General features: G+C 40.1%; 1 protein-coding gene across 1 annotated transcript in view; it reads left to right on the top strand.

Annotated features, from left to right (window-relative positions):
• Positions 1-8727: 8727 nt before the first annotated feature.
• tfpia (tissue factor pathway inhibitor a) overlaps positions 8728-18952 on the top strand; it is a gene marked incomplete at its 3' end in the record, with an annotated part of 33229 nt that continues 23004 nt past the window's right edge. The window contains exon 1 of the mRNA XM_020621622.1: positions 8728-8920. Coding sequence (XP_020477278.1) covers positions 8839-8920 — 82 coding nt within the window. The remainder of the gene's footprint in view (positions 8921-18952) is intronic.

Genomic DNA, 18952 nt, shown 5'->3' with positions numbered 1-18952 from the left:
AACTGGATGTGTTTAAAATGTTATATAAAATGATTGTTTTTCAGTGTTTAAGCTTGTATAAGTTCAGTGTTAACCACACAGAGGAAGGAAAGTCCAATTAAAATGTACTTGTCCATCAAAACACTTTAAACTGTTGCTGCTTTACTTGTGACGTTTTGCACAATGAGACTCAACAGCTTTTTTTCAGTACTGTGCAATTCACATGTAATGTCTCCTTCCAGATGCAAGATGACTCATCATCACTTGAAGTTAATGAAACCTGGGTTCAGGTGGTGCTCTGGGAATGCAGGTACCAGGCTCTTAACAGTCATGTGCAGTATATGATGCTGTTATTTCATCTTGATATCCAAGCAGCAGCGGCTTGTATTTCAGCTACAGGGGCCTTCACACATCCCTCCCATGTTAGTAGCAAAAACTGACCCCAGGTTTTCAGCGAAAGGCTGCCAGCTATGAAATATGAAACTGTTCTACCATTTTGTAACTGATATAGATGGAACCATGATCATGCCACCTTTTTACAACAAAGACCTGTTTATTCCCTCTGTGCCCAGAAGTTACAAAGATTACATGAAGTGGTTAGAGAATCCAGCGGGGGAGTTTCACATTAAAGCCTGCAGCTGTTGTAGTTGTGACTCATGCTCTACACCTTGATTTAAAGTGTAAGTGACCACATTTTTCAACCCATAGTGTAAGCCTGTACTCCATTATCAGCTCCCTCACCCACCACCTACAGGAACATCCTTTGTCACACAATTACGTCTAATGACTCATTAAATCATTACTGATCTGAAGGTTACCTTTATAAAAGAGCACTGTTTTAAATTGAACCTTTGTTAATATGATGATTACAGCATTAAAAAGTGCATGCAAGTCCCCAGACTAAAAGTTTCATTACTTGCTAAATCCCCCCCACCAATGACGGTTTTTAAGCTTCTTTCCATTCTAACATGTTCAGCTGCAGCTGAGGATTTGTAATGGAGCTAAAGCCAGTGTATGAAAAAATTTTGGAGCAGGACTCAATCCAGGTCTTCTGGGTAAAGATTAAATGAGACAAAATGATGCATTTTGAAGAAACGAGTAGTACAATCAGCCACTGTACTTCTGTTAGTAAATGCAAATGTTTTTATGAAAGTCAGAACTGAAAATATTTTCCTGTTGGCTTATTGTTTGAGGCAAAAACATGAAACAGGCTTGCAACTCCCACAAATTGAGTAATAGTTATACATAGCCTGCTGATTTTGCATCAAGGGAGGCTGTTTGGTCATGGAGACTAACTTTCATTCTAACATCCATCGCCCATTGGAAAGGAAGGTAATGCCAGCATCCAGATGTAGACATCACTTCCTGTTCTCTTTATTAGCTTGTGACCTTTTATACAGGAGCCACACAAGTGTGCTTTACCTGTATTTATGCACCTTAATTTACACATGTATTAAAAAAAAAAACTGATTGGAAACACTATATAAAGAGAGGAGAGGAGCTCAGAGCATCATGGGGCCCCCCAGCAGCCTAGGCCTATAGCAGCATAACTAAAGGAAGCTTGACAGCTAAAGGCTCTGCCTCCCATTCTACTTCTGTGGACTCTAGAAACCACAAGTAAACCTGCACTCTGAGAGCGAAGTGCTCTGTTAGGATGATAAGGCTCTACGAGGTCTTTAAGATACGATGGAGCCTTGTCATTAAGGGCTTTGTATGTTAGGAGAAGGATTTTAAATTCTATTCTGAATTTTACAGCGAGCCAGTGGAGAGAAGCTAATATGGGAGATGTGACCTTTATTAACAGAAATGTGGAAGATGTCAGAATAGACATGAAGTAATGACGTCTTTAATTTTTATTCAGTAACTTGCATCCCAAAAAAAACAACTTCCCCGGCCGGCTAAAGTATCAGTTGTTCAAAAGTTGATTTAGTCTCTTGACCCACTAAACCATTTTACATGCAAATGTTCTGCATACATCATACTGTTTTAATATCTCAATGAGTTTTTTTTTCTATCTTAAAATACATATATAAAGTCAAATCAAGGGCCATCAAGCTATTTCATCTCTTTGGGGAACAAAGGCTGTAAAGCCAAATGCCTGAGTTTTCCACCTGTCCTTAAACACAGCATATGCTATGCAGAATGGCACATTTCACATTAATATAACACTGGATTACAATTATTGTGCTCATCACATTATCATTGCAGCTGGTAAAGGTGGAGCTAATTTTAACTACAGTACTTTGTATGCTTGTTAAATTCACTGCTGGGTAGCTTGTAAATTCCCCACCAGAGATCAGTAAAGTTTTATGGTTGTACTTTTTTTTTTTTATCTGAGCTGAATTTATCAAATATAATGGAGTTTAAGTACAATATTTGCTTCTAAAATGTAATGAAGTTGAAGTAGGAAGTAGTTCAAAATAAAAGTAATCAAGTACAGATACCTCAAATTGTACAGTACTTGAGTAAGTCTAATTACCTTTCACCACTGATGATACGAATTCACCCCAATAAAAACAGATGAGACAATCTAAAAAATAGACGGTGCACCGTATGACGTGTTGTGGATATAAATGTAACTATCACTTCAGTTGGCTATGGTTTTTGTTGCTATCCAAAGGAACGAGTGAGTTCCAGGATCAATGTCAACATCTCAAACTTCCTCTGAATGTTGACTGAAGTAATATCACTGCAGGTTGCCCCATGATTTAGCTTCTCCTCCCAAGATAAGCCAGTGAACAGGATTTTATTAAAATGGGAGCTTCTGAATCACTCTCCGCGCTGCAGATCAGAGGGCCATGAGCACTGGGAGTGAAAAAATACAACACATTTTCCACAGCCTGTAACCATGGTAACTCTACACAAGAAAGACGGCCTCAAAATCTTAAAAGATTAATATTTAAATGCAGGAAAAATGTAAGACTGTCACTAATTAAACCTAAACATTAACACCTGTATTAAAATGAGCATAAAAGCAAAGCTAACAAATCAAAAGAGCAAAATTTGATTAAAACTCTTCCACATTATTTTTGCTAGGTTGAGATTTGACTGACTCTTTTAATTATGTCATGTTGTTGCAACCTCATCTGCAATATACAGTGCCTTGCGAAAGTATTCGGCCCCCTTGAACTTTGCGACCTTTTGCCACATTTCAGGCTTCAAACATAAAGATATAAAACTGTAATTTTTTGTGAAGAATCAACAACAAGTGGGACACAATCATGAAGTGGAACGAAATTTATTGGATATTTCAAACTTTTTTAACAAATAAAAAACTGAATAATTGGGCGTGCAAAATTATTCAGCCCCTTTACTTTCAGTGCAGCAAACTCTCTCCAGAAGTTCAGTGAGGATCTCTGAATGATCCAATGTTGACCTAAATGACTAATGATGATAAATAGAATCCACCTGTGTGTAATCAAGTCTCCGTATAAATGCACCTGCACTGTGATAGTCTCAGAGGTCTGTTTAAAGCGCAGAGAGCATCATGAAGAACAAGGAACACACCAGGCAGGTCCGAGATACTGTTGTGGAGAAGTTTAAAGCCGGATTTGGATACAAAAAGATTTCCCAAGCTTTAAACATCCCAAGGAGCACTGTGCAAGCGATAATATTGAAATGGAAGGAGTATCAGACCACTGCAAATCTACCAAGACCTGGCCGTCCCTCTAAACTTTCAGCTCATACAAGGAGAAGACTGATCAGAGATGCAGCCAAGAGGCCCATGATCACTCTGGATGAACTGCAGAGATCTACAGCTGAGGTGGGAGACTCTGTCCATAGGACAACAATCAGTCGTATACTGCACAAATCTGGCCTTTATGGAAGAGTGGCAAGAAGAAAGCCATTTCTTAAAGATATCCATAAAAAGTGTCGTTTAAAGTTTGCCACAAGCCACCTGGGAGACACACCAAACATGTGGAAGAAGGTGCTCTGGTCAGATGAAACCAAAATCGAACTTTTTGGCAACAATGCAAAACGTTATGTTTGGCGTAAAAGCAACACAGCTCATCACCCTGAATACACCATCCCCACTGTCAAACATGGTGGTGGCAGCATCGTGGTTTGGGCCTGCTTTTCTTCAGCAGGGACAGGGAAGATGGTTATAATTGATGGGAAGATGGATGGAGCCAAATACAGGACCATTCTGGAAGGAAACCTGATGGAGTCTGCAAAAGACCTGATACTGGGACGGAGATTTGTCTTCCAACAAGACAATGATCCAAAACATAAAGCAAAATCTACAATGGAATGGTTCACAAATACACATATCCAGGTGTTAGAATGGCCAAGTCAAAGTCCAGACCTGAATCCAGTCGAGAATCTGTGGAAAGAACTGAAAACTGCTGTTCACAAACGCTCTCTATCCAACCTCACTGAGCTCGAGCTGTTTTGCAAGGAGGAATGGGCAAAAATTTCCGTCTCTCGATGTGCAAAACTGATAGAGACATACCCCAAGCGCCTTACAGCTGTAATCGCAGCAAAAGGTGGCGCTACAAAGTATTAACTTAAGGGGGCTGAATAATTTTGCACGCCCAATTTTTCAGTTTTTTATTTGTTAAAAAAGTTTGAAATATCCAATAAATTTTGTTCCACTTCATGATTGTGTCCCACTTGTTGTTGATTCTTCACAAAAAATTACAGTTTTATATCTTTATGTTTGAAGCCTGAAATGTGGCAAAAGGTTGCAAAGTTCAAGGGGGCCGAATACTTTCGCAAGGCACTGTAGTTAAATGGCAACCAGTGTGCAAATTAGCACCAAGTGTGGATGGAAATGTATATGAATTCACATTTTCTTTTGAAAGATTTCTAGAAACCGACCCTGATGGGACCTGTCAGTAACTTGGGGTTGGGATTGGGTTTGGACTGTTGGGTTTAAATACACTCATAGCTGCTGCATTTAAATATGGAAAAATACCGTACAAACTCAACTGCGTCAGGCTCTGGTCAAGTGCAGGCATTATTAACTATAAGCTTGTGTGGTCTGGGTCGGGTTCTGATGCCACACTCTAGGGCACGGGTTGGGTTTGGACAGAAATATGTGGCCAGATCCACGGTCTATGAGCTGTGAACAGTACAACCCCAGAGTGATGATTCCTTCTTGGACTGTTCAATGATGTGTGGTTTTTTTTTAATCCCCAGTCCTAACATGATCATCTTGGGACCAGTAGTGTGATATTTTCACTATAACCTTTCTCATGTACTATATGTTTGAGGATGTAGTTACCATCTCCTGCATTAGCTAAAATATATATTTCTAAATTGTACTATTAACATTATTGTCACACAAGGCACAATTGTTGAATATTAAATGTGGGAAAAAAAATTGCTTGTTGGTGTAAAATATATTTTCTATCAAATATTCATGTTTTTAAGATGCTGTATTATGTGTTTCCCTATAAACATTCCCTGTTTCTACCACTGAACACTACATGTGAATATTGTATCATTTTTATTTTTTCTCAGCACCTCTGAAACCTTTTCCTCTGTAGCCACCTCTGGTGTTTCTGTGCAGCCAATTCTTGAGAGCAGAGACTAGACAAGTCATCAAAATGCAAAGAGTTAGGTGTCATCTACTCCAAACATTGTTTCGAGTGAGAAGTACTGAGGTCACGATATTGTGGGAAAAGTACGCCACAAGAAATTCCAAGAGCTTTTCTGCAGATTTGTCTGTATGACTGACTTTCTCTCATTCAACAGCTTTCCACACAGAAGGTGGCAGACCACAGGGGCATAGTTTCCCTGAGCAGAGTGAGTAATAGAGCTGCACAATTAGTCCCAGAGACAGGCACATTCTTGTCCACTGACATCCCACACATGTGCACAAATGTACAACCAGCCACATACTGACAAAGTGCCAAGACTGTGGACTGATGTTACAAGTGTTTGTCTCCTTTTCAGCTCAGAGCTAATTTTACCAAAACAAAAAGCAAATCTGTCAGTCAAGGGAGAAAAGTCAACCTCCCAGGTGTGTTTTTGTTTGCTTAGTTTTTCTTTCAGTGAGTCTTGAAAGTGGGCATTTTCTTTAAACAAGACAGAACATTAACTGTACATTTTCTATACATTGAGTTCATTCTTACTATTTGTATGTGTCAGACATCTTAAAACCAGGGTGCTAGAAATCTCCCACTTTATTGCAGATTAATAAAATGCAATTAGCAAAAAAAATGATTACAATCTCTTAATGCTAATTTGAGAAAGCAAAATGCATTTTAAGGGAAACATAATGCTGGCTGTTACACACACACACACACACACACACACACACACACTATTATTCCTTAAATATCAGCACCTGTGAAGTGTGCTTGAAGATAAGCTACTAAACCCAACTGGTTAAGTTTAGAGGAACAATATATTAGACATTATGGTTAATGTAGGTTTAATCCTCACTAATTAACAGTTTGACCACTTGGGGGAAGCACTACAAACTGTCACCACTACATTACCTGTTAACGGCTAATGTGTTGGCAAACGTGCCTGTTTACACATCCAGCGGACATGGAGAAATGTTGCCAGGCTGTCAGTACGCAGCAGGTTTGTCGGGGCTGGTATTGGCTAAATGCTGCCATTAAAACTAAGATGAATTGAAACTTAAATTGCATTTGAGGTATAGCTGCGAATGAAGCTAAATCATAGGAGACGGCTTCTGTTCAGAACCACAAATGTGCAATGTGTGTTAAACCTATGTGAATACAGCCGGCTCCACCTCAGAATGTGAAACCTTGATTACTGATGACATGGTTTTAAAATAAGCACTACTCAGGTTCCTATTGGTCCATGTGAAATAAAACATTCATAGTTTACTAGCGGTGGGTTGATGTGATTTAACTGATTCAAAGTTAATAACAGCTCCATGGGAGTATCACACTCAATTATCTTATTGACATTTAGAGGGATAAAGCACTTTTGTATCTTATTTCCAAAACTTTATTACCAAGGGAAGGCGGACTGAGCATCTTTACCTTTTTCCTTCTCTACACCACAGTCATAAAGTTCCACACAGTCACTCTCGGGACGTGACCAGTATGACCATTGTTATCTGCTGCTGGCTGTTTATAGGCTCCATGAGAGCAGTTGTGGTTTAGGAGGCAGGCTTGATGGAATCTCTGTGTCCCTTCAGGGAGGGGAAACAAAATATTAACTTTCCTGCAAAGATTTTTCCAGCTGTTCCAGGGAGTTGACCCAGGACCCCCTGTCACAGGCTTGTCTGGAAAGAAAGCTTGCCTTGGCAAGTGTGACACCATCTGAGGATGTGGTAAGCACTTTTGGAACAATGTCAATTCCATATATCTCTCTAATTTTAACTAGCTAATATGATTATCAGTGAATTACTGCTGGGAAACAAGTGCATTTTCCACCAGACATTAATACAATCTTGTGATGTTGTAAACCTATGAATTGTGATACGCTAGGTGAGTTTATAAACTACATGACGGTTGTTTGTAGACGCCCAAGCATCATATCATTATGTGATATGCTCCTGTTCAGCTACAAGAGTATCACTGCAGATAATCCTTGGCTACCGCAGTTCCAGTTTATCTCACTTTATAAGCACTAGGTGCACTTGAGGCCTGGGTTCTATGGACCAATCAACTTCTTCCAATCAAATAGTGAAAACCAGTTCTCTATGACTCTGGCTTGGTACACTGTGTACCTGTCATGATGAAACATTCCTAAACTGTTACTATAAAATTTGGAAGGACACATTGTCAAAAATATTCCTGTATGCTCAAAGGAGTAGTTTGACATTTTAGGAGATGTGCTGATTTGCTTTAATTTCAGGAGTTATGTCTTTATGCTAAATATGAAGCAAAAAGGAAAGAGGTGCATTGATTGGAAACTAGGGGTAAAGACTAGCCTCTGTTAAAAATAAATAAATAAAATAAAAAATAAGCATAATTTTCAGCCTTATGAGTCGTTTACATTTCTGCTATTAAGATATTTATATGCCAAGGTTTAAATTGTGACAACTGTTTTACTGTTTGTGGCCATGTGGAGCATCCAACATGAAGCAGTCCAGTTTACTGTGGCTTCTATATAAACAGCCAACCCCCAGTTGTGGATCAAATCCTGCAGTCGTCCCTGTTTAACATAGTATGTTACTGTATCACAGTCTAATGAATTCATTTAAGTCATAAAAGTGTAGAGTGCTAAGAGGGTGGCAGACTGAAGCTAAATGACACACGTACCACCACCAGAGCCATGGAGGACCTGAAATGGGCTTTAAAACCTCTCCAAAGGCCATAACTCACATATGAATTTCCTGAATGAAACAGACAGCTGAGTATGGGTAATGCACTTCAGATGAAATTTTCTCATCACTGTGAGATGAATTGCTTTGGATTAAAGTGTTGAGGGACTGAAAAGATGCAAGTTGGGCTCAGCTTGTTATAACTGATCAGCTCCCAGTAGAAACAGCCAAAGAAAGAAGGAGCGTGTGTATGTGCTTAAACAGAATCAGGTTTTCCACTGAGAGATCTGTAAACATTGCCCACAAACCTACTGTTATTTCATTTATTCATCATACTCCTTATATATTGCAAAATGATGAGCAGTGAAGACGGGCAGTAGGTTAAAATGGTATCAAAAATGATCTGTTATTTAATTCCTCACTAAACGTTATGACTCACGGAGATGTCATTGCCTTACATTGAAATGTCTCTCCAGGAAATAACTGCCAATTTCAATTTCGTAGTGTCTGTAGACTGGTACCGTGTTATCAAACGGAAGGACGCACCCACCCACCCACACAAACACACACACACACACACACTCACACACAACTTCAGCCCTTGGAGTTGATGAAGTTTCCCTCTAAACTTTCATTCACCGCGGATCAGCCCACTATTCAGCAGCATGGCTCTACCAAACAAGTGGTGGATTTTGTGCGCCGTCGTCGGTGTGGCCCATCTGGGGTCTTGCAGAAGAGACGAACAAGGTAAGATGACTGAAACAATAAATTCATGTGCAGATTATTTTAACTTTGTTCGCGGTTCGTCTGGGCTGTTGTGGAACGGGAACGAGAGAAAGGTTTCCTCCCTAAACTCGTGCGTAAAATCCAAAGTTTGTAGATATCCGCACTTTTATGTCTAATAAGTTTATTCTGGATGGAACGCTGCACGCAGGGTTACCTTATGGGATCTTCGTATAATATTTCATTTTATTTGCTGCATAATCTCCCCTTTAAATGGAATAACTGCGCTTCAAAGTGACGTGTTAAACTGCTTAAAGCTTGGAAACTAACAAATTGGCTGCTGTATTTCTCAGTTTTGCTGCGGACGTTTTGGTTTGTGTAGGCTAATACACCACTAATACTTGATCCCATACTTCAAGCAGTACATTTACTGAAATCCACACACCACCACATGTGACGCCCTGTTGACTTTGTTTTGTCATATTGGAGGCCACAACAAGTCCTTATTAAAGTGTGCTGAGATGTGGTGGGGCCAAAGTCCAGATCGTCTGTAGTTCTCATTCCGGCCATGACCCGCACCTGAACAGCCTGGCACCTCCTCTGGTCATGTTCGTGTCGCAACAACTGGCTAGCCATGCGGTGACTGAGATTGAGTGTCACAACCCCAGCAAGCTAGGAAACGTTTGAGTAGAGGCAGGCCTGGGCTAAAGTGGAAGAGGAGATAAAATACTCCTGCTACCCTTCTCCATCACTGAGAGCAAATAGTGGGTTGGCCTGACTGCACTAATGAAAGCTGTGAGATTAGGAGGAAAGGACAGAAAGCTATTCCAAGAGTGTCAGGTTAGGTATTGGCTGAAGGTAGTGGAGAGGTATGGTGATGAACTGCAGCATTGAGTGCATGCCTCTAACGTCATTGTCTGTCTTCTCTTATCTCTCCGTGCCATACAGTCAGCTTTATGCATAATTACACCACTATGGAAGGAAGGAATATTTGCAGCCTATGGGTGGGATTTGTAGCGCAGCATACAGCCTGAAAGCCTTCTTATGGAGGCAAACTGTGGCACACGGTCTCTAAAAACATTTTACAAATGATTCTTGAAAGTCTCAGAACCTTTTTCTATACTTATGCATACAATGGCATGTCTACAAAAGTGTCACCTTTTTATAGAATATAGCAAGTATAATCTAATAAAACATGTTTTGGTAATGTTTATCAAGAACCTGCAAAGGTTAGACTGCCTTTCCTTCTTGTGATTCATCGTGGTTACTTTGGTCAGGGCTGGATTAAACCCCTTGCTGGCCCCAGGGCAAAATGTGAGCCTCTTTAGACTCCACTGAATCTTCCCACCCTGTTCGGTGTGTATGTGTCCTGCTGTGTTTATGCACCAGTTAGGTACAATACACACTACACATGGCAGCCCTATATTCTATCTAAAGGCCATAAGCCACCCACTATTTCTAAAATACTACCTATTACACAATTATAATTAGAACAGTTGCCACACAGTGAACTTACAGTAGCTCGAATCTGCAGTAATAGTTTATATATGAAGCACTTTTCAAGCAAGAAGTACAAAATGTTTTCCTCAGTAAGGAACCCAGGGGTTTAGTTATACACTCCACCTTGACCATGCAAAGCTAAATGAACTCTACAAGAGATTTTCAGCCAGTGAAGTGAAACTAACATTTATGTGATGTCTGAGGAACACTGGCTCCTGAATTTTGAACTCTTTAGACAAATACACAAGGCTTTGCAAAAACCAGCGTGGGAGGAGATAAAGGTATAGCCTACTGTATATGCTTTTCTCTGTTACTAGATACAAAGTTTTGTCTAATTCCAGCTGACACTGGGTAAGAGGTGGTCATAACCTCTGTTCAAGTAATTTATATTGCACTTTATTCTAAAACTAAAATCTCATATAATAAAAGTTTTCAAAGCCTTTGCTGTGGCACTCCGGACTGGGTTCAGGTGCATCCTGTCAGCTTTAATTATACTTGATGTGTCTACAGCTGGATTGGTGTCAAACTCAAGTGGCTGGACACAGAAAGTTGCACAGCTGTGTATTTAGGATCAAACTATTTCCACTATGTGTCAAGATGAAAACCAAGAGATGAAGTTCAAGGAACTCTGTGCAGACCTCCATGAGAACATTGCCTGATGAGAGGATTAGCACAGGACAGTTCTGTCCATTCAACACATCAGCTCCAGTTGAGTTTCCATCAGAAAAGACTACTCATCAGGGTGTTTGTGTCTTTAGATAAAACAACAAAACGAGTGGTTCGTCTTTTTACTGCACCTTGAAAAAATGCTAAGTATTAAATGGTGCTACAGTGTAATGATATTGTGTTGTAAGAACAGACACCACATGTTATAACACTGTACTGTATCTTATTCAAATATAATTTTAATTTTAAGATATATTTGCTACAGAATCAAATATCCACATACCCTTAAGCTAGCATTTAACACCTTCTGCATCTATAAGGCTCCGATTTCCCACCAGCCTTTCCCACCAGTTTCCCACGTTTGTCGTTTTAACCTTAAAGCACACAAGGACAAATATACCGAGTGCTTCAATATTTGAAGTTCCTCCAGGGCAGTATTACAAAACCGCATTACCATCTGGCAGTTATAGTTTTCATCCATCAGAGATATAGGAAAAGAAGCCAGACAAGCAATTTGGGCTACATTACAGTGTCCTTCAACAAGGTTTTGTTCATAGAGAAACATTAGCTTTTACTATTTGCATATCATTTAGGCGCTTTGAAGAGGTAGAACAATAAGGGCCTCACTGAGCCTCTTTGAATTTAAACAGCAGTATCATCGGTCCGTGGTCCTGGTTGCTTCAATGTTCACTAATCAGGCGTAAACACTGTGCCTCATTAATTTGTAGAGAAATTTAATTAGAAACTCGCTCGCTGTTTGAAGTAGTCCTTTCATTAGCCACCGGCCATAGACGGGGAAGAAACTGTCATCTTAATTAGTGTTTTCAAAAAGGGTTAGACTTCAAACAATAACTCACCAACTGTCACTAAAAAACCATTTTACCACTGGATTAGTACACCAGTAACTGGGAAGTGTAGACACTGGTCTGCATTGCCAGTTATTAAGTGTAAGCTGATTAATTTTTTTTCTGTACTTGCCAGTATGTAGACTTGTTTTGTTTTGTTTTGTTTTTTAACTCAGATTGTATAAATGTCACGTAGAAACAGGTTTACTGCAGCAAAGGCTGCTGTTTTTTAGCTTGCTCCAGCTCAGCATCACTGTAGGTTACTGTACTAACCTAACCATAAAAAAAATCATTGTTGCACTTTTGGTTCTTCTTCTGTGGTAATCAAACTGCACAACTGTGTGACAAGATGCTAAAAGGCTTTGTTAGCAAGCAAACCATCATGCTGTGTTGCATCTTTGGCTGAACCAAACATGCCACAGCATGGCTGAGAGTGAGATTGGGCTTTTAGGGAGGGGTGAATGTGTGTAAAGAAGAGGGGTGTGCTGGATTTTTAACACAAGACAAAACAAGATTATGGCTGAAGAACGGAACATGGTAATATTGCTTTGATCTCTGTTATCTTATTTTGATCATCCTCAGCCCTCTTTGACAAGATGGTTAAGTTATAGCCTTGTCTTTCCCAGTTGCACAAGGGAGCCTTGTTTCCAAACTGACAACTGAGAAATCTCACTGCCATCTTATTTCCCCATGAGCAGGACAAGATAAGCTCACAGGCAACTGGCTCATAGTGATATACGGGATCAAATGGATGAAAGTAAGTTTTATGATGTAATTTTTCTGTTGGGATCATATGGCAGCAGAGCAGCCACCAGTTCTTCAGGATTTCCACATTCTCTTGTAACTAGTTTCTGTTATAAGTCCAAAGGTAGCTAGCCCTGAACACATCATGTACATTGTACTGACAGTTGGGTGTTTTTGTGACTTTCATTAGAGAAAATTGAAACAAACAAGTGGCAGTTTTTTTTTTTTTTTTTTTTTTTTTGAAGCAACTCGTGGACTGTCTACAAAATGTCACTAATAGATACATTTGTAAAAACATCTTTAAACTGATATTTTGTAGTTAATTCACTCAGAATATTTCTAAAACACTGGCCAGGCCCTGGCTATACTACTTATGCTTTGCACCCACAGTAAAACCAGGGGTTAATCTGTGCCTGAACAAACCGGATCCGGCACATCTCAAATTGTGTCCAGCACCTATTTTGACAAACCCAGCACCTCATTTACATATGAAATTAAGGGGCCATATATATAAAGTCCATCCATCCATTATCTATAACGCCTATTCCTGAACAGTCTATCCCAGCTGACAGTGGGTGAGAGGCGAAGGTCCACCTTGGACAGGTTGCCGGTCTGTCACAGGGCTGACATGTAGACAAACAACCACACACGCTTGCACTCAATCCAAAGGGGAAATTTAAAGTCACCAGTCAACCTAAGATGCATGTCTTTGAACTGTGGGAGGAAGCCGGAGCACCTGGAGAGAACCCCCACAGGCACAGGGAGAACATGCAAACTCCGCACAGAAAGGCAACGGGTCAGATGGGGCTCGAACCCACAACGTTCTTGCTGTGAGGCATCAGTACTAACCACTGCACCTGTGCAGCCCCTATAAAGAGGCTAACGTCCGAGTCCAACATGTTACACAGACACACACATTGTCACTTCATCTCTCTGTCTCTCTCTTTCTGTTAGCTCAGTCTTTGTTTTTCTCTGTCACTTGCTCTGCTCTAGGACTTTTATGTATTGTGCTGTGTTATGTCCTGATTCAGCCAGATCTCAACATGCTACCACTGGGTCTTACTTCATCACACATGGACTAACCTTGTGCTGCTGTGTTCTGCAAGTCTGACCAACAGCTCAGTGATGGTAGCATGAGGGGAGGCGGTGGCAGTGGGTGGAGCTCACACACCTAAAATTTCTTCAGAAATTCTCTGGTGTTCTGTTGTATCCATGCCTTTATGACTCACTCTCTTTGGTTTAGTCTAAAAAGATAATGCTATCTTTTCTGAGGCTGGAAAGTTTTCCAGCCAAGTTCAACTGGCCATCTGCAGATTGATAAGGCTATGGTAGCGGTTTCCTGTATGAGTCGTAGTGATGTGTAAGCTTTATTTAAGGGGGAGAGTTTCAGGAAGTGATGAGTCCTAAAGGATACTGAACTTGTGACATAAGTTATTTTAAGTCACACTGGAAAAGAGCAATGTACATATGCCTAAAACATAAAAGGTAATCCATTTACAGGCTTATCAGTACATTGGAGGTTTTAAAGTGGTGTTAAATAACTCGTGTTATTGTAATATTTAAATGTAAAAACATTTCCAAAGAGTTAAAAAAATTCTGCTCAGAATATTATATTATTAGATACTGATTTTAACTTTTACACTCAATCACAGCAGCTCCTGTCAGACTTAACAAAAGGTTTAGGGAATGAAAGAAAGAGGTGAACTACAGTATGTCTGAACTTGTTGGAGCAGCATTGAAAGAGTGATCATTTGTCTTCCATATGTGCCAGGTCCGACAAGGTGGGAGTGGATGTTGGGCATCTTGTTTTCGACTGCTTGATGCTGCTTGTCATTGAAACTGAGCTCACTCACTCTCCAAAACTGTTCATATGAATGTAGCATAAATGTAGCTATATACACACCTAAATGAAATGTGGACAAAAAACTTGACATGTTGAAGCTGAATTAATACAGAATTTTAAAGTTCACAAGTTACTATTATCAAATCATTTTCAGGGTTATATTGTCATTTAAAGGTTCTAGCAGGGGTTTTTACAAATGCAGAAAAAGCAACACAGGCTCTTTTCTTATGTTTTGTGTCTCTACATACACTGGAGACCCATGTGAATACAAGAATATACCCTAAAAGTGAGATTTAGTGAGATTTACTGTAGAAGGCTGCTGTTGGGGCTGTTGGGGCTGGGTGTACTCGAATATTGTGTGTGGATTTGTCTGTATTTACTTTCAGTTCTACGGTTTCCAATTTTGAGAACACGGTGAGGTGCAGAGCAGTGTCGGATTCAAAGCAAGTCCATGCAAATTAAAACATTGCACAACCCTTCTCCAGTGCAACATGCTTTGTTTACTAAAGGATTCAGCTATCTTGCTTCATCAGGGTACCTTGACATCTACAAGGCATTTAAAGAGATAAATCTGAGCAAGAGTCAGCAAACGAAAAGATAACAAGAGAACTGCAAACATTGCCAACAAGATCTTTGTTTCACTGTTTTCCTGCATTTTCACATTTAATCAGGTGGCTGATTGGTGCACGTGTAAAGCTATATGACTAACCTTCTCTCTGTTTGTGAGAATAAAAACAGTATTACCAACATTTTATTATTGGCAAAGTGCACTGAAGTTGGCAAAAATGTACTCGCATAAAACAGGAAATACAACAGGACCATGGTTGCTTGGTTGTAGCATAAATCTATCAGATTGTCATTGGTAAAGATATTTATGGTAACTTTGGTAACCTCTGACTTTCACAGCACCCCCTGCATGTGAAATGTTTAACTTGATTTCTAAAATATTCCAACATCTACCAGATTTAAATCTTCGGCATATGGCTGAATTTTTCACTCATGATGAGATGAGATATTTTCAGTTCACACTGTGTATGTGGATCGTTTTATCACATTTGAATTGAGTATTGAATTTGTATGCAGTTCACTGTGCTGTTCACTGAACACTGAATGCACAGTGTTATCAAACAGTCAACAAATACATACGAGTCCCAGCCTTTAAAAAAGAAACTTACACACATGCTACTGTGAATTCTGCTGTTTCCTGTTGAGAAGCTACACAGTGACCATGTCAGACAAGAGAAACAGATGGCACTGATTTGGACTCTGTGGACTCTGCGGAGATAAAACAACAGTGGTCCTGCACTGCAGGACTGCTGTATCGATTGTCTCATCTTATTTAAAGTGCATCCACAGTAGAATCATTTGAGGATGACATTTGCACAGACGGGGGGATGAGCCTCTTGCACTTGCTTTCCATCTGTCCCATTGATTCAGCTGTGTAATCAGATCCACGTCAAAGGAGAGGAGGCTGAGACACAAGCATTGCTGCTGTCTTTAGAGTCCTTGAAGGTCTATTCAGTGTTTGAAGAATGACAACTTGAAGATACACTTAGGAAACACACTTTGAGGATCTAGACAAAAATTGCCAACTTGCTTGATGATGCAACATGTAATAAAACAGGTGTTTACTTGCATGTGGTTCAGCTGTTGTTCAAAAAACCTGTGGTGTGGTTATTACCAGTGGGAAGTATTGACCTGCTAAAGTGCTGCTTTTTTTCCCTGACAGCCTTAAATAAACTGCTATAGCAACAACTGGTGTACCAGTAGAAATAGGGAATAGGCTCATGTTGAATTCAGATCATTTAGGATCTTGCCCAAGGACACAACATGTAGATTGCAGGCACTGACATTTAAACCACCAACGCTCCAGTTGGGAGATGACTGCTCTACCCACTGAACCAAAGTCACCCCCACAAATGTGCATATTCCCATACCAGGAATTGAACCCAGGCCACCTGGGTGAAAATGACCACTAGACCATATGGGACAGTCTGAATAAAAAAGTTATGTCAGCTGGGATGTGCTCCAGCCCCCCGCAACCCTATTCTGGAATACGTAGTGTAGATAATGGATGGATGGACAAACAACAAGTAATAAATAGAAATGTGTAAAAAAATTTAAAAAAAAATCCCACAGTGAAACTACATTATTGAATGCCTGATCAGGGACCGCATGCAATACCTTCCCGGACTACCAGGGGGCCATGGACCACTGGTTGAAAACCCTTATGTGAATGAGTGGCTTGAGGTGGATTCTGAGAGTAGGAAGAGTTGAGTATGTTAATTTTATGCACACTTTCTTGATGTTAAACAGAAATGTATGCCAGCATTTTATCACACGTCAGTTGAACATAATTTGTCAGTACAACTAACATGGCTATTTGCCCTAATTGTTCAGTCAAATAGCAAATGAGTTAGAGATTATCCACCTCTGCTTTACAAGGATTCTGTGCTTAGCTTGACTTTGTAAAAACCACTAAAGGCTTTTTAGTTTAAGTTAAACCACTATAAATGTTTATGGTACGATCAAACGATAATGTTCTGGTGGCCTCAGGGCTTGTGCATACTCTGTGTTTGCAGTGGCACTTTAGGGTATCAGGTAGAGAGTACAAATTGGGTAGTGACAAACAATATTTGCCTCTAAAGGTGCATTAACTAAGATTTTACACATTGTCTGATAAATTGAGAGAAAATGGGATTTATATTTCCACTTCAAATTTTATTACAAACTGTCAGCTCTGCAGACTTAAACCTGTGAAACAACTGCTCACCAATTGTTACTTTCCATTTTTTTAGCTATTGCAATTATGTAGTTGGATTTCACAGAACAGATTGTTTTTTAATTAAAGTTGTTCAGAGGCCCTGTTGCACCTCGAGCAGTTGCAGACATTTTAATCTATTCTCATTATAATATGCCAGCACTCTTTGTGGACAGACTTTGATTTTTTTCACATTAGAGCTTTTTTATGACTGCTTTGTACACCTCCACTCTTTTAAATCATTTGGTTGTTATTGCAAGTGATGTGATGAATAGTTCACTGAGCATTTTGTAATTGGTACTTCCTCAGTCTGGCAGATGGTGCCCTGGCACTTTCTTCCCTACAGGCCTGTGCCACTTATGGTAAACTCACATCATGTTATCTTATGTCCACATCTTGGTCCGCAATATGCTCCTTCTGGACAGGGAAGTTGTCATCTCCTGTCAAACTTAAAGACCAGACAACCTTTTTCACTTCTACAATGGAATGCTTGAATTTTTTTTGCAAAGTCATGAGCAGTCTGAGGATATCTGTAGCCAACCTCTGTTTCGGCTAATCACACACAGACACACACACACACACACACACACACACACACACACAGACACACACACTTGCATTAGAGCACAGTCCAGGAAGCACATAAGCTGAGAATCACCTGAGACAGACTCTAACTGGCACTGAATGGGACTGTTGGTCTGGCAGCGTTTGGACTTGTGGATTTGGCAGAATCATTGGAGCAAGAAGGATTTCTGGTTCCCACTATAGTTTTCTTATCAAAACCAAATGGGGAAACAAGTAGGGACTTGTAGATGGTGCCAGGAAAAGGTAATGGCACTGCAAAGGGGCAGGTTTGGAGATTTCACTACTGAGCTGACACTGGAGAAAAGTTGGTTGTATTGATAAAAACAGGCATCAGGGTTTTTTGCTGTAAGATATAGGGAAGAGAGTTGAAACCATTAAAAGGCAGGCAAAGTTCAATTTTTATGTATTTTTGTAGAGTTTCCTGTTTAAAAGATCAAGAAAACAACAACAAAAAGGTTGTGGGTGGAAAAGGCAAGCTGAGCTTGGCATGGACAAATGGTTCACAAAGGCTATCGAGTTGTGGAACGACAATTAACTTGCTCATTACATTCCCCCTCCTTCACCACCTGCCATAACAACACAGGCTCTGATTAAAAATGCATGAGTCTCACAAGCCTTTTAGATAATTAAAATGGTTCCCCTGTAGTGCTGCTAGTTAGAAAAAAAAAAGGAGAAAGCACAGTTGCATTTTTAGCAACACCAGAAAAAACCACATACAGTAATGGCTTGTACCTTATGGAGTGTTGTAGCAAACTGTATTGTAGTTTTCATGTGACTGTGCCATGAGTGCAAAGTTTTTCCACTTGGCTAGCTCCAGCAACAATCAAAGCACCTATCCTGGCAGAGCTTGTGTCATGTTCTGTGTACTGAGTCTACAGGACCAGGCCTGTTGCTACCCAAACATGAGTAAGATCATTACGTTCTCAGGCTTCAGGGCAGCCCCCAGTCTGTTCCCAGACCACACAGTGAGAGTTCTCAAAGCTTTTATTGTTCACAGAAATGGACACAGATTCCTCCTGGAGGCACAAATGTGCCCATGTTACTTTGGGTTTCCTTTAATCTGCTGGAGAAAGTGCTCTAGAAGGTGTTTTGCCCACTTTGTTCTCCCACCA

Source organism: Monopterus albus, unplaced genomic scaffold (assembly GCF_001952655.1).
Source record: "Monopterus albus unplaced genomic scaffold, M_albus_1.0 scaffold263.1, whole genome shotgun sequence".
Taxonomy (NCBI): domain Eukaryota; kingdom Metazoa; phylum Chordata; class Actinopteri; order Synbranchiformes; family Synbranchidae; genus Monopterus; species Monopterus albus.
Note: the sequence above shows the minus strand (reverse complement) of the source record. Positions and strands in the feature narration are given on the sequence as shown.